The following is a 26,585-nucleotide window of genomic DNA, read 5'->3' as shown; positions in this document are numbered from 1 at the left end:
AGGACACCTTGCAGTGTGACAGCGGTCTGTCACTAAGTCAGGATGTTTTCCTTGATTGGCTTACACCTTTTTATGAACAACAAAATGCACACCACGCTGAAGTCAGGTGGTACAAGTCGCCATTCTCTAATTGGGAAAAACAAATCATGATTCCTGACTTCTCTCTGCCATCCACAAGTTGTAAATAGAAAAGGAAAATAAAAGGCTCTTGTCACATCAAAGCTTTTTCTAAAGTATAAATAGTTTCAGAGTGTTTTCAGTGAATTTGGTTATGTTTTATCAACCACATATTTCTTCTGTGCTGTCTCAACTCCAGGAAGGAAGTGTGATATCAAAAAGTAAAATATTTTTTAAAACCCTTGAAATAAAATAAATTTTGGCAATTTGTGCTTTGTTGTCATAATCAGCGACTTGTTTCTTGATGATGCCAAGATGAAAGGAAAGAGAGTTTCTAGCCTTTGTCTTATTTTTCCCCCCAGTATGTTGCTGGTGCTTCTGTCACCGCTGTTGAATACTTGCTTGCTGTATTAGAAGCAGTTTACTGGAGCTTGGTCTCAAACACAAGTCTGTCTATAAATCTAGGTCTGGGAAGCTGTCTGGGCCCATTCCAGTCTCTGTATTTGCTTCCAGAGATAGAGATGGTGATCATGGAGCGCAGCAAGCCCCCAGAGTTGGCAGCCAGCACCTCCGTGCAGGAGCAGAACACCACAGACGAGGAGAAGAGCGCTGCCACAGGCTTGGAGAGCGTGCAGTGGAGCAGGTAGGTGCTGTGCTGGTGCTGGCGGTGCGGTGGGGCTGCCCACAAGCCAGTGTGGTAGGGGAGGGGTGCTGCTCAGTCTCTGGGCTGAGGAGGTAGGCTTAGCAGTGAGGATGGGTGCCTTGGCTGGGGTGCCACTAACGATAACTCAGGGCCTTTTTCCACCATCCAGATGGTCTCTTCTGCCTCTCAACCAAGCCATCCTGCCTCCAGCCTGTCTATCCTTTCACCCCTTGCAAAGAGAATGACTGAGACATGGCAACCCCCACCCCTGCCCCCACAAGCTCTGCAGTGCTCATCCCTGCCCTAAAGGGTGTGGGCTGCCTTGTAGCCTGTACTTCCCATTCCTGGAAGACTCTGTGGTTCTCAGGAAGGATCCCCTTGGGAGCAGCATTTGGATCTCCCTGTCTCATTTATTTTCTGCAACGCACATGGCCATCCACGAGGCCTGCCCTTCTGACTCAGCTGGCATGATTTAATGCTGCTCTACACCTTTGACTTTGTGCCTGGCTGTTCATTTCAGTGAGGGCCTGCCAAGGCTACATCCTCTCAAACCTTTGAGATGCCACATTTCCTGGAACCTTGCTATAGCACCACCCCTTTGGGAATGGACTTGGGTAGAAGGCTTCTCCCAAAGTGTGCAGTCAACTGCTGGGAGCCTAAATATAGGCTCCTTATCTGTTGGCCCCACTGCCCAGACCCTTGTAACAACCTGCTCTCTCCTACTGCAGTTAGTAAACACACAACAGCATGTCTCTCGGTCAGCCTCCAAGGAATGCACCTCCTGAACCCTGAGGGTGAGGTGGCTGACAGTCACACATGCCCCCACCCTACTTGAAGTGGAGAGTTGAAGCACACTATTTTTCCCCTCCGCATCTTATTCCTCTGTTTGGCAGATGTTGCAGTTACCCAGCAGGATTAATTTTTATCAGAAGCGCAAGGGAGCCACTTTTAGTTTTGGTTAAGTAGAACACACTGGAGTACAGTGTGGGCTGTTGGTCGTTGTAACTTACAGAGGCCTTTTTGATTTTTTTTGTCAGCAAAAAAATGTAACTCTGGAAGCTCCAAAAATTAAGGAAATCATTCTAAACACAGAAAAGGCGGGGGAAACAATTTTTAGGTGCTTGCACAAGATTGGTTAGAATATGAATAATTGGAAAAACTACACATGACTAGAAATGGGGGATTCTTAAGCAAATGAAGGTACATCTACTAAATAGATTATTGGCTACTGCTTTTCAGTGAATGTTGTTGTGATGTGTTCAGTTTCTTAGGATCTAATAAATGGAAACAGAGCACATATTTTACATAACATGGCAACACGATAGCTTTGCTCAATGAAGAAAATACCCCTTTATTGTCCAAAAAGCAAATCAAAAACAAAAACAAAAAAATGTGAACAGACCAAAATGTTATGTTTGAATGTTTGGGTTCAGGCTTCTTTTTTTCCCCTCTGAGCTTCAGTGAAGAGAAGGGCTTCCTTAGAGTTGATTGAGGTTGTTTATAAGGGAAGTTGATCCTGTAGCTTGAGTTGGGTCACATGCAGGCTTGTGTCCCCGGAACTTTGGGGCCAGAGCCCTGGCTCTGTCCTAAGACTGAATGCCAGAGAGAAACCAGCCCAGGTGGGGAGTTGCCTTCTCCTTTGCAATGCTATTGAGTTGTAGGTTGTCAGAAATACCGCCAAGGACTTTTCTCCTCCCAGTTCCCAGCACTGAGCAGGGAGGAGGGTACTGGGGGTGGAGGGGGGGACAATTTGTTCTTGACATGAATTGGATCTTGACATTGGTCTACTTGTCTGAAGAAATAGCACAGTACAAAGCGTAACTGTTCTTGCATATGGGTTATATCTGCATTCAGGGTTAAATATAGGCCAAGAAACTAAAACCATTCAAAACACGCTTTCTTTTCTTTAAAAAAAAAAAAAAAAAAAGCTTTAAAAATTATAGAACACACATTCAGAAAATGTAAAAAAAAACTTGAAAAGTATAAAGAAGGAAAAGGTTTCCATGATGCTGGCACTCGAAGGCAGCTGTACTGACATTTTGGTTATTTCCTGCCAGTTTTTTTTCCATGTCAATTTAGTGGGAATTCTGCTTTCCTTTACCCCAATAACTTATACCATCCCGTGTCTGTCACTTTTTTCTTCTTTTTTTCTGTCTAATCGAACCCCAAACTCTTTTTCTTAGTAAACAAAACACTAATGTCCTCATAATACCTCATCTCATAACAGATGATACATCCACCCAGCCCTCCCTTCGCATCTGGGTGTTTGGTTATTCATATTATTCCCAAATGAATATACAATCCAGAGTCTAAGCAGCTGGTTTACAAGAAAACATGTTCCACTTTATCCCACTGTTAATTTGAAAGTGTTATCACCGTGGGCTTACAAAAACTCAAATGCACGCATTGCAAAACTATTCACCCATCTGAAGGGTGATGCTCCATCTGGGGCTTAGGGGAAACAGCCCGAACGGAAACATCTTCTTTAAGAGTCTTTCTTTCATTTTTGTGTGTCCTGTGTTTATTTGAAATGTATGCCAAGTACGTTTTTACTATTTCTTTTGTATTTTTCAACGTAATATTCTGAATCAGTGGTATATTTATGGAGTTCAAAATTCAAAAAAGTATAACAGGTTATACTGTGCTTCTTCCCCTCACTGTTTCAGTCCCTCTAGACAGCTGTCGCTGACAGTAGCTGTGCGTCCTTCCAGGGGTCAGGTGTGACTTCGGTCACTCACTGAGGTGTTCTGTGTCTCAGCTTCAGCCTGGCATCCAGAGACAGGCACAGACAGTCACAAAATCAGACCCTCTGGCCTGTGGGCCACAACTGTGCGTATTCTGTTATCCTTGAAGAGTCTGTCCAGGCCAGTTCCTTCACCTTGAAGGACAGCATTTGGGGGGTGTGGTTTGCAATACCTGCAGCCACTCTATAAATCTCACCCACAGAGCATCAGAGGTGAGAGACTTCATAGATTCTCACCAGTCAGGGAAGGTCAGTCCAAGAAATTGCTGGGCCAGGACCTGCCGAAGTGAGATGATGGAGAAGTGCCCTTGCAGTATTCACAGTGGAAATCAAATAGCGGTTCCAGCGTACCAGCATTCTCCACTGCGGACCCAGCCCCGTGTTAAGTGGTTTAACACACAGGGCAACTGAACTAGTGCCTTTCAGTTGTCATTGGCTTGAATCCTCTTAATAACCTTGTAAGGTTTTAATCCCCATCTTAAAGCTAAGAAATAGGTTTTAGGTAACTTACTCAAGGGTTTATAGCTAGGAAAAGGCAGAATCAGAATTTGAGCCCATGTGGTCTGGCTCCATGGCCCACATTCCAAAAGTGTTCTGAGTGGTACCTTGTTTGATGGTATTAGCCTCTCACATTGCCCTGTTTTTTGTTTTTGTTTTTTTCCAAGATTTTATTTATTTAGAGGGGAAGGGAAGGAGAGAGGGAAATATCAATGTATGGTTGCCTCTCATGTGCCCCCTGCTGGGAACTGGCCTGCAACCCAGGCATGTGCCCTGACTGGGAATCGAACCGAGATCCTTTGATTCGCAGGCCCATGCTTAATCCACTGAGCTACCCCAGCCAGGGCTCACATTGCCCTGTTTTCTTCATTCTCTTGTCACTCTTTGAAGTGATGATGTGGTCTGTCTGTTCTCAGTCTCTGCCCATTGGCATGGGAGTTCCACAAAGCAGGGACTTTGTATTCTCTATTCCTCCCCAGTGTCTTGGACAACTGGTGAGCCATTATGGGGTGATTAAGTGGTCTGTTCCTCAGTCACTTTCCCCTTAAGATATCAGCTTCCCATGGGCAGGACTTGTTTTCCATTTGTGTGGTATCCTCAGTGCCGGGTGCTGGACTGGGCACAGAGTGAACTCCCCTGCATGCTGGTGGCAGAGCTGTGAGAGGCAAAGACTAGCACAGGTGGGAGAGAAGTGTTCACCTGTGTGCACCACAAAGCTCACCAGTATCCCTCTTCCTCTCTAGGCCCTTCCTGGACATGGTGTACCACGCGCTGGATAGCCCCGATGATGATTACCACGCGCTCTTCGTGCTCTGCCTCCTCTACGCCATGTCTCACAACAAAGGTAGGCCCGCTCACCTCCCTGCCTCTCTGGTATCCCTGCCCGCTGCGGTCTGGAGGGAGGGAGAGAAGCAGCTTTTCTTGAAGAATCAATCTCCTTTTTGGTTTTGGCGGGCTCCCTTAAAACTTCTCTTCAACCTTCCTAGAATTTCTCAGGTGCTTTTCTATAGACTAAAGCCACAGGAATTGGTTATTGAGACAATGTGGGGGGAAAAAGATTCAAGTGTGGCCGTTCAACCCAGACACTGTATTCACACTGTGGGTTTCCTTTGACCCCTTGCTTTACAGCTGACTTAGTGTCCAACCTCTTTCCTAACATCAAAAACTAAAATCAGTTGAAGATGTAATCTTAGTTTTGCTATTTATAATAGTAGATATTTTCATTCTGGGTTCTGAGCTAAAATAGACTCTGGGTGGATTGTGTGGAAGTGTAGGTTTCTTTTCTGAAGAAAGGTGTGGTTTCCAGCTTCCCCTGTTGAGGCTGAGCAGTCAGGATCGGACTCCCTCAGAGCTGACAGATTTGATTAGGATTCATTCATTCACTTCCTCCCTGGGAACAGCCTGGTGTGTGCCCCACTGACTTGACAAGAACGAGTTCTGAAGCCTCTATATCAGAACCTCTTCCAAGAAAGAATCAAGAATGTTCCTCTGGCCCCTGCCACTAAATGAGACTTTGCATCAAGGGATGTTTTAGTAGGTTTTTCATTAGCTTATTGGGAAATAAGTGGAGGTGGGTTTTACTAAGCTAGAGACATTTAAAAAGCACTCGATGTAATGCTCATCAGCACATCATTTCACATTCCTATAGAATTGCCTTTTTCTTTTTAATCATACATCTGTATCATCATTTATTCTGCCATTCCCTAGTTGAATGGCAGTGAAACTATTTCTAGGCTTTTTCTTTATGGACAGGACTGACCAATGATGCTGTTCTCCCTCCACTGTCTCATTCACTCCCATGGCTTCTGCAATCCCCTTCAGCTCCTGGCTTGGTGCCTTGCACACAGGAGCCCTCAATTACTGGGAGTAAACAGACCTCCAAGAGACTGGACTCCTGCTGGTTGCATGCCGGACACTCTACCTAGGTGTTTTGGCAATACCTTGAAACAGTTCGTCTGTACTATGCTCATCCTCATAAATATACCTTGAGCTCATCATACTTACTGTCATTTCTGGTTCAGTTGAAATTACAAAAAAAGGTTGAAACTGCCATGACCTTTAGCCTTACCCCCTTGGATTCCAGCATTAAGTCATCAAGTTTTATCAGTGCTCTCTTTTCAACCTCTCCGATCAGCAGAATTTAGCTCAGTGTGACTCAGTGCCTGGCTCTAAGCTAGGTAGGTGCTTGAGGGAAGAACCAAAGGCATAAGAGCAAGAAAGATCTGGGCATTTCATGTCAGTGGCTGTTATTGTAGCCTTTCTAAGGAGTCAAATGTATTTTATAATCTGTCCTCCATGGCACTGTGAGGTGATCCTGCATGACTGTGTTGACCATGTTCTCCACCATTTTGGAAACCTTTAGTGCCTTCTCTCCCTTAAACTTCCTCCTGCTGTGCCTGTCATTTCCAGTGTGCAGACTGAACCCAGCATTACAGTTTGATCCGATTCCCCTGACTTCACTTTACAGAAGTGTTAACCGTTGGCTCTGGCCCAGGGTTAACAGTTTTACATTGTGAGATAGAACTCTTTCATAGAGATAAACTTGCTGTCATTATGCTCACTGAACTCTTGAATGTTTTTTGGTAGCAGGCAACAGAATCCACTTTTCATTAACCAAACTGAAAGGGTAAGTCTATAGGAAGGCCCCAGGGACGGCTCATAGGGTCCAAGAAGTTGCTGAAAAGCTTAGGGAAGGGCAGGAAGTGACCAGCTCTGACAGTTCCCCTCAAGGTAGATCCCGGTTTGGCCCCTGCAAATTCCAGGCTGGGAGTTTGCCTCCATTCGGGTTTCAAATTCTTGGACAAGTGTCTGGTTGTCCATCTTGGTGGTATGTCTGACAGTCAGGTATGGCTGGGGGGTCAGGGTTATACAGCACAGACTTGGCCCCATGGGTTCAGCTCTGTGTATGGACTGTTCCCAGAGAAAGGAGCTCTTTGAAAGCCTGGCAGGCACCCCAGCCAGCGCCCACATGCCTACCTGGTTAGTCAGCTGCCTCCTTGTGTTTATTTGTATTTTTTCCTACCATTTCCTCTATCCCATCACCTCCACCAAGTAAAATTTTGCTTGCCTACCAAGAGTCCTCTCAGAAGTCACCTTCTCCAAGTTTTCTCTGATTTCTTTAGGTGATAATCACTCGGGGTTAGTACCGCCTCATGTGGCAGGCAGATTTTATACATTACTGGATTCGATTTCCTAAAATTTAGCTAAGGATTTTGCACCTGTGTTGACGAGTGAGCTTGGTCTGTGGTCTTCTCGTAAGTCTCTTGTTTACTCTCAGATACATACTCATTTCATGGAATAAATTGGACAGCATTCCCCCCTCTTGAATTTTCTGCAGGAGTTTTTATAGAATTGGTATTTCTTCCTTGCCTATTTGGTAGAATTTACCAGTGAAGCCATCTGGGCCTGGCGTTTTCTTTGAGAGAAGGTTTTTAAGTATTAAATTTCTTTAGTAGATATGGGGCTATTGAAGCCCCATATCTGTTTCTTCTTGAGTGAACTTTCATAGCTTGTGTCTTTCAACAAATTTTCATTTCATCTGCACTGGCAAGTTTATTGCCATAGACTTGTTCATTATATTTCTTTGTCATCCTTTTAATGTCTGTAAGACATGTAGTGATGGCCCCTTTCTAATACATGGTATAACTAATTTAGGTCTTTATTTCTTTTTCCTAATCAGTTTGGTGAGAGATTGATCAATTTTATATTGATGTTATTGATATTTTTAAAGAACTTTCTTTTGTTTTTATTGATTTTTCTGTGTTGTTTTCTGTTTTATATTGCATTAAGTTCTGTTCTTAGCTTATTTCTTACTTTCACCCATTTACTTCAGATTTAATTTATTCTTCTTTTTCTTGTTTTTTAAGAGGAAAGCTTTAATCATTGATTTTTGAGCTAATTTATTTTATTTTACTTTTAAAATTAACATAGAACAAAATGAACTTTTTTGTGGGTAGTGCTATGAATTTCAGTACATGTATGGATTTGTGTGAGCACCACCATAATTAGGATCCTTACAGTTTCCTCATCAACCAGAAAATTCCCTCAAGCTATTCCTTCCCAGTCGAACCCTTCCCATACCAGTCATTGATTTTTAAACTTTTCTTCTATTATAAAATAAGTTTAATGCTCTAAATTTCTCTCCAAACACTGCTTTAGCTGCATGTAATAAATTTGATAAATGTGGTTTTATTTTTATTTGTCTTAAACTATTTTGTAATTTTCCTCTGTCCTACCATCTGTACAATTTCTAGCTATTTCTCTTTTTTAAAATGTTTTTAAGTATATTTTATCGATTATGCTATTACAGTTGTCCCATTTTTTCCCTCCCCTTTGTACACCCCTCCACCCTGCACCCCTTCTCCCACCAGCATCCCCCTCTCTTCGTTCATGTCCATTATAACATAGAAGTTCTTTGGCTTTTCCATTTCCTATATTATTCATACCCCCCCCCCCCCCCGTCTATTTTGTACCTACCAATTATACTTCTTATTCCCTGTACCTTTTCCCCCATTCTCCTCCCTCTCCCTCCCTGCTGATAACCCTCCATGTGATCTCCATTTCTGTGATTCTGTTCCTGTTCTAGTTGTTTGCTTAGCTTATTTTTGTTTTAGGTTCAGTTTTTGGTAGTTGTGAATTTGTTGTCATTTTACTGTTCATAGTTTTGATCTTCTTTTTCTTAAATCAGTCTCTTTAACATTTCATATAAGGTCTTGGTGATGATGAACTCCTTTAATTTGACCTTATCTGGGAAATACTTTATCTGCCCTTCTGTTCTAAATGATAACTTTGCTGGATAGAATAATCTTGGGTGTGGGTTCTTGCCTTTCATGAATTTGAATTCTTCTTTCCAGCCTCTTCTCGCCTGCAGGGTTTCTTTTGAGAAATCACCTGACAGTCTTATGTGAATTCTTTGTAGGTAACTGTCTCCTTTTCTCTTACTGCTTTTAAGATTCTTTCCTTATCTTTAATCTTGGGTGACTTAATTATGATGTATCTTGGTGCGTTCCTCCTTGGGTTCAACTTTTTTGAAACTTTCATGTCTATTTCCTTCACCAGACTGGGGAAGTTTTCCTTAATTTCTTGCTCTTCCTCTTCTCCTTCTGGCACCCCAATGGTTCAGATGTTGGAATGTAAAGTTGTCCCAGAGGTTCCTAAGCCTCTCCTCATTTTTTTTCATTCTTGTTTTTTTATTTTGTTCCAGTTGAGTGTTTATTTTTTTCTTCTGTCCCAAATCATTGATTTGAGCCCCAGTTTCCTTCCCTTCACTGTTGGTTCCCTGTATATTTTACTTTACTTCATTTTATATATTCTTCACTACTTCCTCTATTTTGTGACCATACTCAATCATTTCTGTGAGCATCCTGATTACCAGTGATTTGAATGCTGCATCTGATAGGTTGGCTACCTCCTTATCACTTAACTCTTTTTCTAGAGTTTTGATCTGTTCTTTCATTTGGGCCATATTTCTTTGTCTGGGTGCACCTGTTATGTTGGGAGGAGTGGAGCCTTAGGTATTCACAAGGGTGGGGCAACCCACTTTAATTCGTTGTGACGCAGTTTGTGAGGGAGGGAGTCTAAGAGGGAACAGTGCCGCTTGCTCAGCTTTAGGAGGCTTTCAGTCACTTCCTCCGCTACCCACAAGCAAATTGGGCCCTTCTGGTGCTGTTTCCCAGGTGAGGGTTTGTGAACATTCTAGATCCTTGTGGGTGTCTCCAACAGACTCTCCTGTGAGGCTAGGAACCACCACCACAACCCCCACAAGTTTTTACAGCTAGAGGCTTTGTTGCTTTATTTCCCTCCGCTGGAACCCTGGGTGCATTGTCTGTGTTGCTCCCCAGTTGTTCCTCCTGGCTTAAATGCATGTGAATGTGAAACCCCTCGTCATCCGGCCTCCGCCCCACCCACCCAGCTCTCCAGCCACCACCTTGCTGTGTCTTCTCTGCCCTGGCTGCCCGTCTCCTACCCTCCTGCCAGTGTGGTTGAATGTTTCTTTACCTCCTTGGTTGTAAGACTTCCATGCAATTCAATTTTCTGGCAGCTCTGGGTATTTTTTTTTAATTGGTTTTTGTCCTTCTTTTCATTATGAAGAAGCAAAGCATATCTGCCTATGCCTTCATCAAGATTGGGAGTCTAGCTCTTTGTTTATTATTAATTTTTCTCCTGATTTGGTTTTGGGATGGAGATATATGAGGTCTGTCCAGAAGGTATCTAGCCATGCATTATGAAAAAGAGACATTCATTGAAGAAGATACAAGATACAAGAAATACTGTACATAGGACAATGATGCCTTCAAAGCAGGCACCTTGAGACCTCACACAGTTCTCCCAACACCATAAGCTGCCCCAACATGTTTTCCTGAATTTCACTGACAATCTGAAATCTCTCCCCTTTCAAAGGTGATTTTAGTTTTTGGAAAAGCCAGAAGTCGCAGGGTGCCAAATCTGGGCTATAGTGGGGTTGAGCTACCTGGGTGATTTGATGTTTCACCAGAAAACTCTGCCTAAGACGTGATTTGTGAGCAGGCACATTGTTGTGATGAAGCTGCCAGTCACCAGTTGCCCACAGCTACAGCCTTCTGAATCAGCTGAAGAGTTTCCACAGAGGAATGTTTAAGATTAACACAGAATTTGATGCAGTTTTGTTGCTCTACTTGCTTGGTCATTTTGAATGTGGTAGCCACACAGTGCACATGCTCGCTCAACAGTGTCTACTGCCCCCACTGACTAGTACAGTGAAGTCATCATTATTCACGCATGGGCATTCCAGTCCACTCTCCTTGGCTTCCAGGTTACATTAATGATGAGCAAACCATTCTCCTTGTATTAACAACGGCTGGACTTTTTCAGGACAGGTGTCACATCATCGTCATCATATATACATGTCACGCTTGGTCATTTTTTGGTTGACATTTGTGAATTTTACATTGTTAGATGCTAAAGTCTTTCTTCCTTTTGATATATTTTGGCTTTTTCTGTAATGAGGATAAGGTTCTTGGAATCAGTTTGCTTCTTTTCAAAGTTTGCTTTTAAGCTGCGTTGGTATGAGTCCAGAACGGCCTTTAGCCTCAGGCTAACTTGGCCCCACTCCTGAGGCAGTCCCCTTCTAAGGACTCTACTTGCCGAGCCATGTTTAGATGGTTTTTCCATGCTGGCCAGTGGAAACATGAGCTCTTTTCAGTCCTGGGTGAGCTCCAGGGCTTGTTCCACCTGCTTCATGCCAGTAGGTCTTTCCCCTTCCTTATATGCATGCACAGAGCAGAACTTAGCTTAAGCCTCAAAAAGAACCCTCTGTAGACCTCTGCAGCTCTTTCTGTTTAGCTCCCTCCTCTCTAGTACTTTTTCCCATCTAGTCTAGCAACCTTGGCCTCCCTGCACTCCAAACTCTGCTTTCTCATCTCAGAAAGACCAAGGGCTTTGTTTGGGTTTTCCCTGTATGTGCTGAGGCCTGGAAACTGATCCAGAGAGTGAGCTGAAGCACTGGGTCCATTGCCCTTGTTTCATCTCTCTGATAGTCACTCTCCTATGCTGTCGGTTGTCTTGTCCCTTGTCTCATTGTTTTATACATGTTTGCCTAGCTTTTTAGTTGCTTGAATGAGGAGAATAAATCCAATCCATCTTGGCTAGAAGCCATGGCGCTTTCAAAAAGTTTTATTGAGATATAGTTGATATACAGTAAACTGCTCATAGTTAAAGTGCATAATTTGTTAAGTTTTGGCATATATATGCACCCATGAAACCATCACCACAGTCAGGACAGTGTACATATGCATCCCCCAGATGTTTACTCCTTCCCCTTCATTACCCCTTCCTTCCTCTGCCCTCTCACCCTCTCCTCAAGCAACACTGAACTGCTCCCTATCACTTTAGATTCATTTGCATTTTCTGGAATTTCATAAAAGTAAAATCATGCAATATGTACTCTTTTTGTATGGCTTCTCTCAGTCTACTTCATTAGTTTGGGACTCTGCCATAATGTTGTATGTATTGGTAGTCATTTCTTGTTGTTCAGTAGTATTCCACTGTGTGAATGTGCTGCAATTTGTTTACGTATTCATCTGTTAATGGACATTTTGACCATTACAAATAAAACTGCTGTGAACACTTATGTACAAGTCTTCTGTGGACGTATATTTCCTCTCTCGGGTAAATACCAAGGAATGGGATGGGTGAATCATATGTTAGGCATAAGTTTGTTTGTTCTTAAGAAACTGCCTAACCATTTTTCAGAGTGGCTATATAATTTACATCCTGTTTTTAATTTCCAGGAAGTTGCCATGGTACTTTTTATACCATTTTTCTTTTCATGTTTCCTGTTCTGGACTACCAGGTCTCTGAAGGTAGAAAGAGACCATGTTTCTCCCAATTTGCAGCACCCAGCTTAGCGCCTGGCACCTGTCAGCACTCAGCCAAGGTTAGCCGATGGAGTGTCTCAGCCATGCAGTCACTCCCTTAGGCTGCCATCTTCCTCAGAGCCAGTGCTCAGGGCCTCAGCCAGGAAGGTGCAGTCTGGCGAGGGAAGGTGCTGGGCTCTGGAGGGCGAAGGGCACGTGATGGATGAGCTAGTCCTGTGGGCTCTCCCTGTGGGCTTTCTTCCTGGAGCTCCGCCCTCTGCTGGGGGGCGGAGAATCGTGGTCCAGCACAGGCTGCGGTGCTGCTCTGCTCAGTGCTGTGGCCCAGAGACAGGGCTCCCAAGGTCCTGCCTGGGGAGGCCTACCTTAGTTTCTTGGAGATTTCTTCCTAAAAGTGTGGGAGTTTATATTTCAGGGCATCTAATTCCATCTTTCATTTTCTGCTAACATTATTCATTTGTTTATTCACTCATCCTTCTAACAAATATTTTTGAAGCCCTTATTAGATGCCAGGCACTGTGATTAGTATTGAGAATATGGTGGTGACCCAAACAAATGTTTTTATGGGGGTGAGTGTGGCTGCTGTGGAGGGACCAAGGGGAGAGGGATCAAGGAGGGGAGGCAGCATGACAGGGGAGCGGAAACACATCACGGCAGGTAAGGAGTTTAGACTGTATTCTGGTGCAACAGGAAGCTCTGAAGGTTCTTCAAGGAAAGTATTGTGGAATCCACATGGCTTACCTGGATTTGCTTTGCTTTGCTTCGAAAGTGACTATCTTTTTTGTCTAAAATCTTCTTTGATTCCAAAAGATCATATAATCAGGTAGATCATGATGAATTTATTCATGTAGTTGCTCAACAAACAGATGTGGGGCCCCGCTGCCTGCCAGGCAGTGTGCTCACCACAGGGACTACAAACTCCAGGCCACCTGTAGCCCTTGCCTAAGAAAGCATCAGTATGATACAAAATACTGACGAGGAGATGGCAGCACAGTGGAGACTGATGTACCTGGTGGTGAGCATGGACCAGGCCTGTGATAGTCAGGGAAGACTTCCCAGGGACACCTGGGCCAAACAGTTCAGGGGGCTGGGGATACAGTGGCCAGAAGGTTGAATGGGTAACTAGAAGAGGGAAAAGCAAAAGGAGGCATAAGAGCCTGTGTTGATGCATCATCAGAGTGGTGGTCAATAAGCCCATGTTCGGCAGGTGCTCTGAGAGATGGCAGGCTAGCGCCAGTCTATAGGGGGCGGGGTACGGTGGGCAGCAACATGAACTGCATCCTAGTAGCTGGGTGGGGGCTGCTGAAGGAAAGTTCAGCCAGGAACTGATCTGATTGTCTCTGCATCCCTCGGAATGGGTTCACAGTAGTTCAGCCAGAAGACTGGCGGGATGGAGATGTGGGCAGGTGTGGGCAGTGGTGAGGACGTGAAACTGAAAGACTCTCATTGTTTGACAGATATTTGCTGAACAGTTACTATGTGCTGGGCGTGAGCACTGAAACAAGTTTGATGAGTCTTGTTCAAATGAGCAAGAAGAGAAATTGTGATTGTGGGGTGGTAAAGAGCGAACAGGTGGTAGTGGTACAGGGGTTACTAGCTAGGTTGGTCAAGGAAAGCTGCTCCGAGGAAGGAACAACCCATCTCAGGCATGAAGAGTGAAAAATAGTCAGGTCTGCAAAGGCCTGGGGCAAGAGTGTTCTGGACAAATGGAACAGCATGTACAAAGGCCCTGAGGTGAGAAAGAATTTACAAGTTTGAGGAGCAGAAAGCAGGCCAAGGTGAGGCTGACCAGGGGACCAGGACCAGATTGTGAATGGCCTTATAGGCTATGAAAAGGAGTTTAGATTTTTATTCTAAGCTCAGTGGGAATCCCCTAAAGGATTTTTTATTAGCAGAGTATCTTGATGGAAATTTTTGAAAGAACCCTGGGGCTGCTGGCTAGAAAGTTGATTAATTGGTGTAGGGGAGTGAGTTACAAGAGAGAATGCTGGGAGGCTTGTTAGGAAGCTGTTGCAGTGGTCCAGGCACTGGCTAATGTGGACCAGATTAGCACATTGGCTGTAGAGATGGGGGAAAATGGAAGGTTTTATGGTATATTTTGCAGCTGGAGCCAGACAAGCTGATGGATTAGATGTGGGGGCTGCGAAAGGAACACGAGCAACTATGTGGGGCCATTTACCGAGATGGAAAGACAAGGAGAGGAACAGGGCTGGGGGAGGGGCCACTGAGGAAGAAAGAAGTCTAGCTCATGCCCAGACCCTGGACTGCTGCCACTGTGTGGCTGGTTGTGCCATTTCTGGAACCAGTGAGCATGGGCCATGGAGCAGTTTGGAGAGGAAGCTGGAGAGTTCAAGTTTGGTGCCCTGAGGCCTAGGTGCCTGGGGGCCCCCAGGGCAAATTGCCCAGTAGGGGAGTTAACACCTGGTTTGTGCTCTAGTCCTGGCCTGTGGGCACAGTCTGCATTGGGGGGGGGGGGGGGGGGCGGTTGGTGGTTGGTGGTTAGCTATTTGGGTTTTTTGGTTAGGCAGCGGGCAGTGCACTTAACTTTCAGCCTCTCTTTTCCAGATCCATACCCTCCAAGCAGGCCTCCTAATGAAATGGTTTCTTTCTGATAGATTTTTCATCATAAGACAATTTTAACATAAAAGCAATGTTAATAAAAACCAAATGTTAGCTCAGGCCTTCCAGTAAATCATAATAGATTAGATGCTGTACCGAAATGAATATCCCACAGTAGAAAGGGTTGACCGGTGGAGGAAGGTTCTCGTGATTCAATTGGGCCACATAATGAATTCTAGTTCATATCTGTAATAGAAAATACGGCCTTCTCTCTTTTGTCAGGTCTGCAGAGCCTGGGCCTAAGGAGCGGGTGGGTGAGATTTACAGCTTTTGTATTCTTAAAGGTTCCCCCACTCCACCCTCCACCCTTCTGCTCCTGCCCCTCCATTTATTATTGTTTACCCAAGAGGAATGGGGCTTGTTCTGCTTTACTCAGAAGTTACTGGAACATAGATGAGAGGTATGGGAAAGGTTGATAGGTAATAGGATAAAGAAAGGCTTTTGCCATGCAGAGAGCTGGCAAAATAACATTTTGAATCTCAACTGACACATAATCAGAACTGGAAGTACATTGGAAATCAGCCCAACATCTGGTTAGCTTTCGAAATAGTTGGTCTGTAGTCTTCCAAAGCTGGCAGTGCTTGTGTGACTATAGCCAGGGAAACCTTGTGTGGTCAGAAGAAAAATTATTTTAACCATTATTTACCTAGCATTGTTGTGGTCTCTTTATCTAGGTTTGATTGTCTCCTTCTTATGTAATCTCGATCTGGGTCTTTTTCACCCTTTCCTGGGGACTACTGCAGAGGAAGGATCCAGAAATCAGAGCTTAGAGAGGGAAGCTTAGTAACTGGTTATTGACATCTTAGAACCACACCCTTCCCTTCTTTTTAGATTCTTTGAATTAGTTGGGAGTTCCACCCCCACCACACCCCCAACCCTGGGGTTGTTGGGTGGAAGCAATGAAAAGGAGAAACTTGTTCTGACTCCTCTGGGCAAAGCAGGATCTGACTCTGGCCAGAAGGGAGCAAGGAAGCTTGTGGTTTGCTGGAAGTCTGAAGTTGCTAGTGTGTCCTCCTGGGCCATGTAAAGTGCACCTGGGATTCTTTGGAATTTGTCAGCCCTTTTAAGGGTTGAAGCAAGTAGAACAATATATCCTCCAGTGTTTATTTCAGTCAGACGGAAATGGCTAGCAAGGAAACTCAATCAAGTTTGCAACAAAATCCACCTTTCGTGACTGAACATGCACACGCATATGTCTGCCTGTGCACATGTGTGCCATTTTCCCTTTCGTATGTGTATCCTTGTCATATGTGACATTGACCTTGTTCATTCAGCACTGTCACCTATCATTTTGTTTGGATCCGGAAGACTGTCTGGAGCTTTTGAATCGCTGCACAGGCCTTAAAAGCCCATTGCCAATGGCAATGGGATAATTCAAAGTAACACAAGGGGTTTTAGAGGCCATGGTAGAAAAAAAGAGAGACAGGAGGAGGAAATGAGGCACCTGGCCCAGAAGGAACTTTGGGGAAAGAATGAGGGTGTCCAAGGGTTTTTTTAGATAAAGTTTTGGCATATGTTGCATGGAATCAATCCTGCTCTCTCTTTCTCTGTGGCTGGTGATAAAATCCACCTCACATGGAATGTGTTAAAATGCCAAGTCTTTTTGGAGGAAAGTGTCGAAAGGGTGGAGAACCCTCTGGATGCTGACGAGAACCCTGGGGCACAGTTACTGTAATTATCCCATTGCACAGGTAAAGAGGCTGAAGTTTGAAGAGGTTAAGTATCAGAATTAAATTCCTTCAGCACTTTGCACTCAGCTCTCCCCACCTCCACCTGACCCCAGAGGAGACTGAGCCCAAGAGCACCACGAGACCCTGGAGGTGGTGGCTGGCGTCAGCACGGAGGCCAGGCCCCTCGTGCACTGCCCCTGCCCATGTGGATCCTGTCCACCTTTGTAATCTCATTCTGGTTCTAACCGTGTCTCTAACTTGCTCTGTGACCTTGGTGATGGGATCTAACATCTCTGGTCCTTACTTTCCTCATAAAGGAATCTGGCCCCGTAAAATTCTGGAAGTGTTTCAGTCCCCCAGGGTCTCCTGTCCCCCTTGACAGAGGGCAAAGCTGCCCGTCGAGGAAGGCCAGGATAACCTTGGAGTGTTCCTCTTCTTGTTGAGAGATTTCGCCACAGATTTCATCATTTTTAACACGTTTTAAGAGAATAAGGGCAATAACAGGAAAGAGACAAAATGGAGCTTTACCATAGAAATTCAAGCCCTGCTCTGAGTCTGTCTCTCCCTGTTGTTTTTTTTTTTTTTTTTAAGATTTTATTTATTTATTTTAGACAGAGGGGAAGGGAGGGAGAAAGGGAGGGAAACATGGAAGTGTGGTTGCCTCTAGCGTGCCCATTATGGGGGACCTGGCCCACAACCCAGGCACGTACCCTGACTGGGAAGGGTCTGCAGGCCGGCGCTCAGTCCACGGAGCCACACCAGCCAGGGCTCTCCCTGGTGTGCCAGCCACCACCACGATCCCGAGGGAGCCAGCAGCTGGGCTTCTTTGGAATGGGATGATAGATGGTCGGTTCATAAAGTTGGGTGATGCACTAGGCTGGCTGAAAACCCTTTTCTTTTTTTCCCAGAACCACTGACTGACAGTTCCCAAAAGGGCCAGAAATGAAGAGAGAGATGTTAAGATGGTGTTGACATCACTGGGAAAAAACAAATGCCAAAAAGATTTAGTTGACATTCTTGCCATTTAATAAACCAGAATGCTTCAGAGTTGAACATTTCACATGAAAATGGGATATAGAATCCACAAATTAAATTTTCGTTGCAATCAGCTTTTTTGACGGAAGCCATAGTGGTGGCCGTGAGAGAGAGAACTACCCAACTCAAGCCCTTCAGCCGTCCCTCACCCATGTCATCTCCTTGGCATGACTTAGCCTCCGGTTCAGAGCTGGAAGGAATTCAATAAAACAAGATATATTGTTATGGTTTCTTACGTCAATGTGGGGCGGCGGGGGGAGTGACTTAGAATCCAGACAATCAGCTCTTCAATGCTATCCTCCACTGTTTTGTCAAGGTTCTAAATGGAGCGTCATCTAGGACTCAAGGGGCCGTATTTCAAGAGTTCCCAGAAGTGCCACCTTCCCCCCTTTTGTAGAATAACAGGAAAAGACGTGCTTTGAGCACAAACAATCTGTTCAGCTCTCCCAGCTTGGATCAGGAGAAATGTTTGTTTCCCGAAGCGTATCTTTCCAAAGCTTTGTTAGACGAGAGGCTGAGGATTTGGAACACTCTCGTCCCACACCTGGCCTGTTGAAGCAGCCCTCACAGGTCCTTCCGTCACCCCAGCTTTCAGGTTTTGCTTTAGGGAAGACATCGCTCCATTCACAGTTAGATGTTGCATGCTCCCCCAGCCCCCGCCTTTCCCCCTCTTGTCTTTTGTCTTTTCCATGCTGTTAGCATGCACTGAAGGAAACGGTAATTCCTTTGATTCTTTTATTTTTAACAAATCCGTGTTATTTATTTACTTTTCAATAAGTTTAAATCCTCGAGGGTACAGCATTACACGGATTCTGTGCCCATGCCTTAGCAGGAAGGCTGCTTCAGAATTAGCAGGAACCAGGCCAGAGTTTCCACGAGCACGAGCTACCCCTCCCCAGATGACTCTGGTTTTGTTCGGTTTGCCACAGGGAGTCATTGTGCTGTTCTTCGCTTTGTACATGTAAGCACATCTCTTACCAAGAGAGAATTCCATTTCATCTCGAGCATAAACACCTTCAGTTTTAAGAAGAGCTGTGTGCTCCCTCTGGTCCCGAGACCCTGCTGGCAAAAATGGCCTCAGACCACAGCCTTCCAGATGTACTTGTCATTGTAGAAGTCCTGTTCCCGGCAGGCCCCCAGGCTCCAAGATGGCAGAGAAGGCAATTCCTTTGCCTCTGAGAGATAGAGCTTCTCCAGGATTTCACGCTGTTTGTACCTTTCTGTCGTAAGATTCAGCCTAGTCTCTCTGCAACGCCACCCGCTGGCCCAGGGTAGCACCTGCTGCTGCCCGATGGTGTGTTGAGTGGTAGACCCTGCTCTTGGAGTTCGGTGTTCAGAGCTTGGGGTGTAATTGTTGGGTATGACTGTTGTCTCCTTTCTCTTTGGTCTCTGTTTGTCTGGATCTCTGCCTCCCCTCATCGTGTCTTGTGTCACCTAGGCCACCCAGACCCAGCACAAAGTGGCAGCGAAGCACACTGCAGACGTGCGCTTCCCGTTCCATTTCCATTCCCTGTGGTTTTGTCCAGGACCGTGTCATCATTCGGGGCTAGTGTGTCTCCTTCCCCTTTGAAACACCGGCCAAACTCCCTGCTCTACACGGACAAAGTAGGCCTCAGGCCATTTTTTAAATTACAGTTACTGTCGATATTGCAGCAATGCTGATTTCCTATTTATATATAGTGATAGAAAATGTCTGTTTTAATATATTAACAGAAAACTGTAGGTGAGTTGTAGTACGGACAGCACCCAGTCGTGGCCAAAGTCCCAAGGATGTACCATGGATGACTGAGGTTGGGGAAGCCCTCCTCTAAGGGGCCTTTCAGGATGTGGAGAGCTCTCTCCATAAGATAGCTCCACTTACCCACCGTTTGCTCCTTTCTCTGCTCCAGGCATGGACCCTGAAAAACTAGAGCGAATCCAGCTCCCGGTGCCCAGTGTGGCTGAGAAGACCATTTACAACCACCTGCTGGCGGAGAGACTCATCAGGATCATGAACAACGCTGCCCAGCCAGGTACCTGGGGTGTGTTGACCGTTCACTGGGGCGGTAGAGTTAGAGGGACCGGGCCCCCGCACTCTGAGGCCATGGCCCGTCGGGTGGTCCGGGCAGATCTCAGCCACTCCCTCCGCTACGCACACACGTACCCTGGGCCACCCGTGCCCTTCCTGTCCTGCCGTGTCTTCATCTCTGGGTCTTCTCTCTTTCTTTTTCCACTGTGGTTTTTGTGCCAGAACCTGTCTTCTTTCTCCTTTCATACTCAACCCTTCTTTTGCCAGTTTTGCCAGTGTCTGCAGCCCTCATCTTGAGGTAGCCCAGGGTCACATTTGAGCTTGGACTGGGCTGACAGTGTGAGGGAGGGGGAAGAGTGGAAGGTTGCGGTCAGGTGCTTTTCATAACACAAGATGTGCCCCGTGTCTGGCCTTGTCAGCCTAGTTCTGAGGTTTTAGCCAATACCAATCTACTGCCACAGAAGGACTAGAAATAGCAGGGAGGACGATCTAGCACAGTGATTCTCAGCTGGGGACAGCCTTGCCGACCCAGGGACATTTGCAGTGTCTGGAGACAATTTTGGGGTTGTCACAGTTTGGGGACGTGTTACAACTGGGTGTTACTACCCATGTAGTGGGTAGAGGCCAGAGATTCTGCTAAACATCCCACAGTACACAGGATAGCACTGCAATGAAGGATTATCTGACCCAAGATGTCAACATTGCCAAGGTTGGGAAACCCTGACTGCAAGGCAGTTCTGTGCAGTCAGGGAGAGAGGCCATCAGGTTGGAATGAGTGCACAGGAAGAGGCCCTACTCAGATGTGGTGCGATTGAGGGAACCGCTCAGCTAAGCCATCAGGAGCAATCCAGGAATGGCCCAGGTCAGGCTCAGAATAAGGGCAGGGACAGGGGTTGTGATGGCTGAGAGGACTTTAGAAATAAAGGAGCATGGCTCCAAGATGTGACCAGAAGCACAGGGGGTTGCTGGGGAGTGAGTGCAGGATCTTGGAGAGCCAAGTTTATAGCCTCAAGGGTGACAGCAGGGGGTCAGTAAATTCACCAATTGTTTATTGAGCTACCCCTGCATGTCAGCTACTGTGTATGGGTGACAGGGGTACTGAAATGCAGGACAGACATGGCTCCTGTCCTTCAGGAGCCACAGCCAGGGGTCTGTGAAGTCCTGGTAGTCCGGGACTCCTTGTGGAGATGTAATCTGGAGCTCAGAGGGGCATCAGGGCCAGAACTAACACTCTGGGGCTCACAGACATGTGGATGGTTTTTAAAGCCACTGGAGAGAAGAGAGGCATGTGTAAGACCAAGCCCTGGGCCACTACAGGTATCTGGACATGACCTACAGGGGAAGCCGGCACAGGAGCCTGAGCCAGGCCCCACGAGGGAAGAAGAGGAGCAGGATGGGGGTGTCTTGAGTAGCAAGAAAGATGTGTGTGGCTCAGGACCAAGGGTGCTCAGCAGGGTTAGTTTGTGCTGAGAGGGCCAGTCGGCAAGGCAGAGTCTAGCCCTGAGGGTGGTGGCCAAGGGGGCAGTTGGTAGGAGCTGTGTGAACAAACGTGGCTTTGTGGTGGAGGAAGGCGGACTTGTGTCTTGGATGTTAGGAGAGGAACCTCCAGGGTGGGGAGGGACAGCGGGTGGGCTCCTTGAAGGCTGGCATATAAAACTGCCTGGATTTCTGAAGAGAAGAGGTTGGGGCAGCTCATAGGGACGGTCTGGAGCTGTGATGAGGACTAAGGAGCTTGCTGCTCCTTGTTTCCCTCACAAGACAAGCCCAGTTGGAGGCAGTCAGCTCCTTGGCAGGAGCTTATAAAGGGAAAAGGGTCTTGGTGGAAAATCACATTCCATTTCCCCGGAGGCAGCAGAAGGGGTGTTTCTGACAGGGCCGACAGCGTGGCTCAGTGGAGGGGCAGGCAGGAGTGAGGCTGGGCTCTGCAGAAACTGCTGGACTCAGAGGAGGGCAGGACGTGGGTGCCGCTGGGGCAGGGCAGCAGCACAGCAGTGGGGTTGGTTCTGGGCCGCCAGGTGGGGCTGCGGCAAGGAGGAGGACTGAGCTGAGACTAAGCAGCCTTTTTTCATGTGGCCCCTGGGTTTGTATCATGCTTAGGAAGGCCTGTTTCTGCTTACATATAGCCTATTCATCCTTGAGTAAATGATTCCCTCTTCTCCGTTTCCCGCCCAACACGTGAGGCCTCAAAGGTCGAGCAGGGGGCCAGGCGGCAGTGCATCCGCCCTGAGTTTTTCCCAGTGGCCCATCTTGGTCCCTGCTGTTTCTGAGGCCTCACGGTCATGGCCTGGCCTGAAAACTCAGTCCTCTTCTGGCCCTTCTTCCACATCGAGACATCTCCCCAGAACTGAGCTAAAAGCCCAGGGACGGGTTTGCCTTTCAGACAGATGCTTCTAAGAACAATGCCAAGCGTGGGTTTTTGACATTCGGCACACTTGGGGTTCACCACTGCCCAGGGTGAGACTTCGGACACTTCCCTCTTCTAAGCCTCAGTCCATAGCACCCACTGCAGTTGATTTGTATAGAGACCACTGAGGGAGCATCTGCAGAGTACTCAGCCGGTGCCTGGCTCACAACAAGACTGGGTACTGCTTCACTCAGAATTTGGTTACAATTGAGAGAAACCCAACTCAGACTGGCTGAAACAGTTCAAACAGAAACAAAACTGTTGGCTCATGTAACTTTGTGTTGAGTACTGTCTTCAGGCACAGCTAGATCCAGGGGTTCAAACAATGTTTTCAAGACTGTCTTTGGACTCTGCAGCCAGCAGCTTCAGCCATCTCTTTCTCTGTTGGGGCCTCAGACTTGCTCTAGGAGAGGCACTCTGGATACTCTGGTGGGAAAGGAGGTGTGGGGCTCAATTTGACGAACATTTTACAAAAGATTGAGAACACTGGTGAGAATGGGGATGTGGCCACTGTGGACTATAATGTTTATGCCACTGAGGGTTCCTCCTCTGTTCCTGTCCTCTCTGCCGGAAGCCCAGCGTTTCCAGCAAGTTGTGGGATTGAGCCTTTCTAGCTCAGAATGGCTCCCTTACCCATCCCTGACCCAGTCACTGTGACCAGCCTGGGTGATGTGCTCACCCCTAGGATCACATGTGCAGTGGTGGAGCTGGTGGTTCTCCAAAGGAAATTGGGGCTTCTTGCTCCTGAAGAAGAGGAGGGAATATTGGATAAGCAGAGCAACCACAGACAGCTCCTTTCTAGACCTATAGTAATAATTAAGTGCCTTCTTTTTCCTGCATACACTCTCCCCATGAAAAGACTAAAGGAAAGTATAAGGTCTAGGCAGTTTTAATGGGAATATTTAATTACAATTTACTGGAAAAAGGGTTTCCGAGGGTCGTACCCACTGGATGTCAGGGGCCTTGAGCAGTCAGCTGATCAGCTGACCTGTTAACCTCAGAGCCAGAAGGCAAGAAGCTCTGATTAAGGGCATGTAGCGCTGGATGTGTGAGGCTGACCCCAGTGTGCTCTGCAGATGGGAAGATCCGGTTGGCGACACTGGAGCTGAGCTGCCTGCTCTTGAAGCAGCAAGTCGTGACTAGCATGGGCTGCATCATCAAGGACGTGCACCTGGCCTGTCTGGAGGTGAGGGCCCTCTCCACTCCCAGTGCCAGTGAGCCACGGACACCTGGGAGAACGAGAGGGATCCCTGGTCTGTGGCGTCCACAGCACCAGCAAGAAGAAGCTGGGCCCAATAGCCCTGATGCCCACTACGTCCTGCTTGTTCCCACAGAACTTCCCTTCCACTGGAATTGGCTTGATGAGCCTGCTTAATTAGTATATTTTAGTAGTTTCTCTTATGACTGTTTGGCTTGTATGTGTCTCCATGTTTAAAATTGTTTTCCTTTTGTATTATAAAACATGTATACATATTTATAGTTTATTGTACTAATGTCTACATTTATTGTTTTAAATAGCTCATCTTGTTTTCCACCTTATTTTCCATATTTATTTGAGAAAATTTAGAAAGTACAGTTGTCAAAAATAACAACTGTAGTTGACACTTCGTTGTGTCTTTCCAGGTACACACAGATACTCACTCACACTTTTTTTTAATAAGAAGTGTCACTGTGACCAGGTTTTACAACCCACTGTCCCCCACTTGTAACTATAGTAACACTTTCCACGTCACATCGAATCACATACCCTCCACTCATTTTTAATTTTGAGCTCTCTCCCCTCTTTCTCCTTTCTCATTAAAAACTGTTTATAGATTAAGGATGTTAGCCCAGCATCTGTCGTATGTACATTCAGGTTTTAGAATCAGTAATTTACCCCATTCCCTTGCCCCAGGAGACCTGGCTCCCTCACATCTTCCCTCCCTTTTAACAGGGTGCGAGGGAAGAAAGCGTCCACCTCGCGAGGCACTTTTATAAGGTAAGGCGGCGGGGCCCGGGGGTGACGGCAGCGTGGTGTGCAGTGTGGAAGCGGGGTTGTAGGTCCGGCCCTCCTACACACGGGTCGCATGTCTTCAGTCATTCCTCTCCCTGTAGTTTCAGAGTGAAAATGCCCAATTTCGTGGTCCCCCGAGCAGGGGGTCTCAATTTTTCTGCCCGTGCCCCCTTATCAGTGTGACTCGATTTCAAAGACTCACCCCTAGTGTGAGCAATTTGTTTATCAATTTGATATGAATTTGTTTCTGGATGAATTCATATGTAAATGATGAGTTATATACATACATCATGTGTGAGTAAATTATACATATAAATTTATGTGCTTATGAATGGTATGTGCTTATACATATAAAAGTAATTTTGAATTACACATGAACTTATAAATTGTATACATATATATTACTATATTCATGTATGCTGAGAAAACCCATACAGGCTCCCAAACATTTGTCATTAAGTTTAGTGAGATTTTTGTCAAGAACCACCATGACTTTTCCATATCTGAAAAACTGGTAGGTTTGTCTTTGGATTCCAGATGATTATTAGTGTTGAAATATCTCAATGTGACAGCTTTGTCTAGCTCTTCTCTTAAAGCGTAGTACGTTCTTTGGCAAGGCTCACCATTCGTCGGCGGTAGTGGGCTGGTCCGTATGTCAGGCCTCCTAGGAGATTTCTGGTTTTTTGGCCTCCGTGTCACGTCTCTCCAGGTCCGGTTAGTGATGCTCTCCCCGCGTCGTTTAACTGGTGAAGAGGTCCTCTCAGGAGATGGTGTCAGCACTGCCATTGTCTTGTCACCTGTGCTTCATTTTGTGTATTCTCTCTCAGCTGCTGTCAATTATATGCATGTGTGCAAGGAGTCTGCTTCTTTGTAGGACACTCTTTAAGCTGGTGTCCGTTACTGTCAGTGTTCAGCGATATAAAACTAGGTCATGTCACCCGGAGGTCCACCTGGCCAGGGTCAGATGACTGCATGCAGCTGCGAGACAGTGGACATGCCCAGACCAGGACAGCAACACTGCGGGCCCCTGTGCCCTAGGGAGGAAATCCCAGCCTCCCCTTGGACTGTCCCAAACCACGCATGGCCTCTAAGTGAGGATGCATGTCCTCTAGCAAAGCTTTGAGGAAGGTAGATGTCTCACAACTGCATTAGTCATCTTCGAATCTCCAGTATAACTGTTTTTGGTGTATTTCCCCCCTAGAAGCTTTTAGATCGCAAAAACAGTAGTAGGCATTTTCCCTAGTGGTTTTTCTTTATCATTAACAAGAGGAGAGCTATACAGTGGGTTCTCAAATAACATTCTGTTCAGTGTCACTCCGTTATAATGTTGGGAGGAAAAAACATCTGTTCTTAGACAGTGGCGGGCCACTCTCTGTATGGAGGTTGCACAGGTTTCCTCTGGGGACTCCAGTTTTCTCCCACATCGCAGGGATGCGCATGGGAGGTGAACTGGCGGCGTGTCTGCACTGTTTCAGTCTGAGTGTGGGTGTGTGCGACTGGCCCTGTGACGGAAGGACGTCCTGTCCAGAGTGGAGTCCCGCTTTGTGCCCTGAGCTGCCAGGACAGGCTCCAGCCACCTGCAACCCTGAGCTAGAATAAGCGAGTTAGAAGAGAATGATCTGACTTTACTGTGGTTAATGTTTTTTAAATGTTCAATGTTAGAAGGGTTTTGGGTTTTTATTTAGAAGTTTGGTGATGTTTTTGTGACCAGAAATATGCTATTGGAACTTAACTCTTATTTATATCAGTCAGCCTGTAGTAAAATTGATTTCATTTTATATCTTCTCACTGAGAGTTACAGTTTCCTAGAACCTATCGATGACGTTAAGTGAGGACTTGGCTGTATCTGAATTGTAGCTCCCTTCTCCCGACCCAGCTTTCTCTCTCTTTCAGCCTATAAGGTTTACACCTAAGTATAATCTCAGAAGCTTTTGGGTTTTCAGGGGTTCTTATTTCTGTGGTTATTGCCTTGTACTTATACCATGCAAGAATATTCAAATTTTTCTGTAAAGAAATGTCTCTGTTCATCTGAAAACTGGAAAATATCTAAAGGACCTATCACTGTTCCCAACCTGACTGTGTGTGTGTGTGTGTGTGTGTGTGTGTGTGTGAGAGAGAGAGAGAGAGAGAGAGAGAGTTAGAGAGAGCAAACTCATGACAGAGAGAGAGATTCGGGACTTAGGAGAGAGATGGAACAGTTCTAACAGTCATGATGTATCTCCCTCCCCTCCCTAGCTGTGGGTCCGTCCAGCAGCGATTATAATGACTGTAAGCGCTAACACTTACCAGCCCTGATCAGGTGGCAGGCTCTTGGTTCAGCATTTTATGTGCGTTACCTCATTTCATCTTCACAAAGACCCACACAGACATGGGCTGTCATCCCAGCCTTGCAGCAAAACAAAGAGAGGCTCCGAGAGGTGAAGCTGGGATTTGGCCCCTGGTTTATATGTCTCAGAGCCAAGTTCATACCCACTACCCTGTTCTGAGAGGGACCTTCTGGACCG

The 26,585-nt window shown here is 46.1% G+C and overlaps 1 protein-coding gene across 4 annotated transcripts in view; it reads left to right on the top strand.

Moving 5' to 3' along the window:
* The window catches only part of CLEC16A (C-type lectin domain containing 16A), a 219,307-nt gene that overhangs the window by 74,967 nt on the left and 117,755 nt on the right, over positions 1-26,585 (top strand). For all 4 annotated transcript variants that reach the window (XM_037151193.2, XM_053672127.1, XM_037151192.2 and 1 more), the window contains exons 11-15: positions 631-760; positions 4,745-4,845; positions 19,566-19,688; positions 23,165-23,274; positions 24,022-24,066. In XM_037151193.2, the coding sequence (XP_037007088.2) occupies positions 631-760; positions 4,745-4,845; positions 19,566-19,688; positions 23,165-23,274; positions 24,022-24,066 (509 nt within the window). The remainder of the gene's footprint in view (positions 1-630; positions 761-4,744; positions 4,846-19,565; positions 19,689-23,164; positions 23,275-24,021; positions 24,067-26,585) is intronic.

The sequence above is a fragment of the Artibeus jamaicensis genome, unplaced genomic scaffold (genome assembly GCF_021234435.1).
Source record: "Artibeus jamaicensis isolate MK-2021 breed Jamaican fruit bat unplaced genomic scaffold, CSHL_Jam_final contig_729, whole genome shotgun sequence".
Classification (NCBI taxonomy): domain Eukaryota; kingdom Metazoa; phylum Chordata; class Mammalia; order Chiroptera; family Phyllostomidae; genus Artibeus; species Artibeus jamaicensis.
Note: the sequence above shows the minus strand (reverse complement) of the source record. Positions and strands in the feature narration are given on the sequence as shown.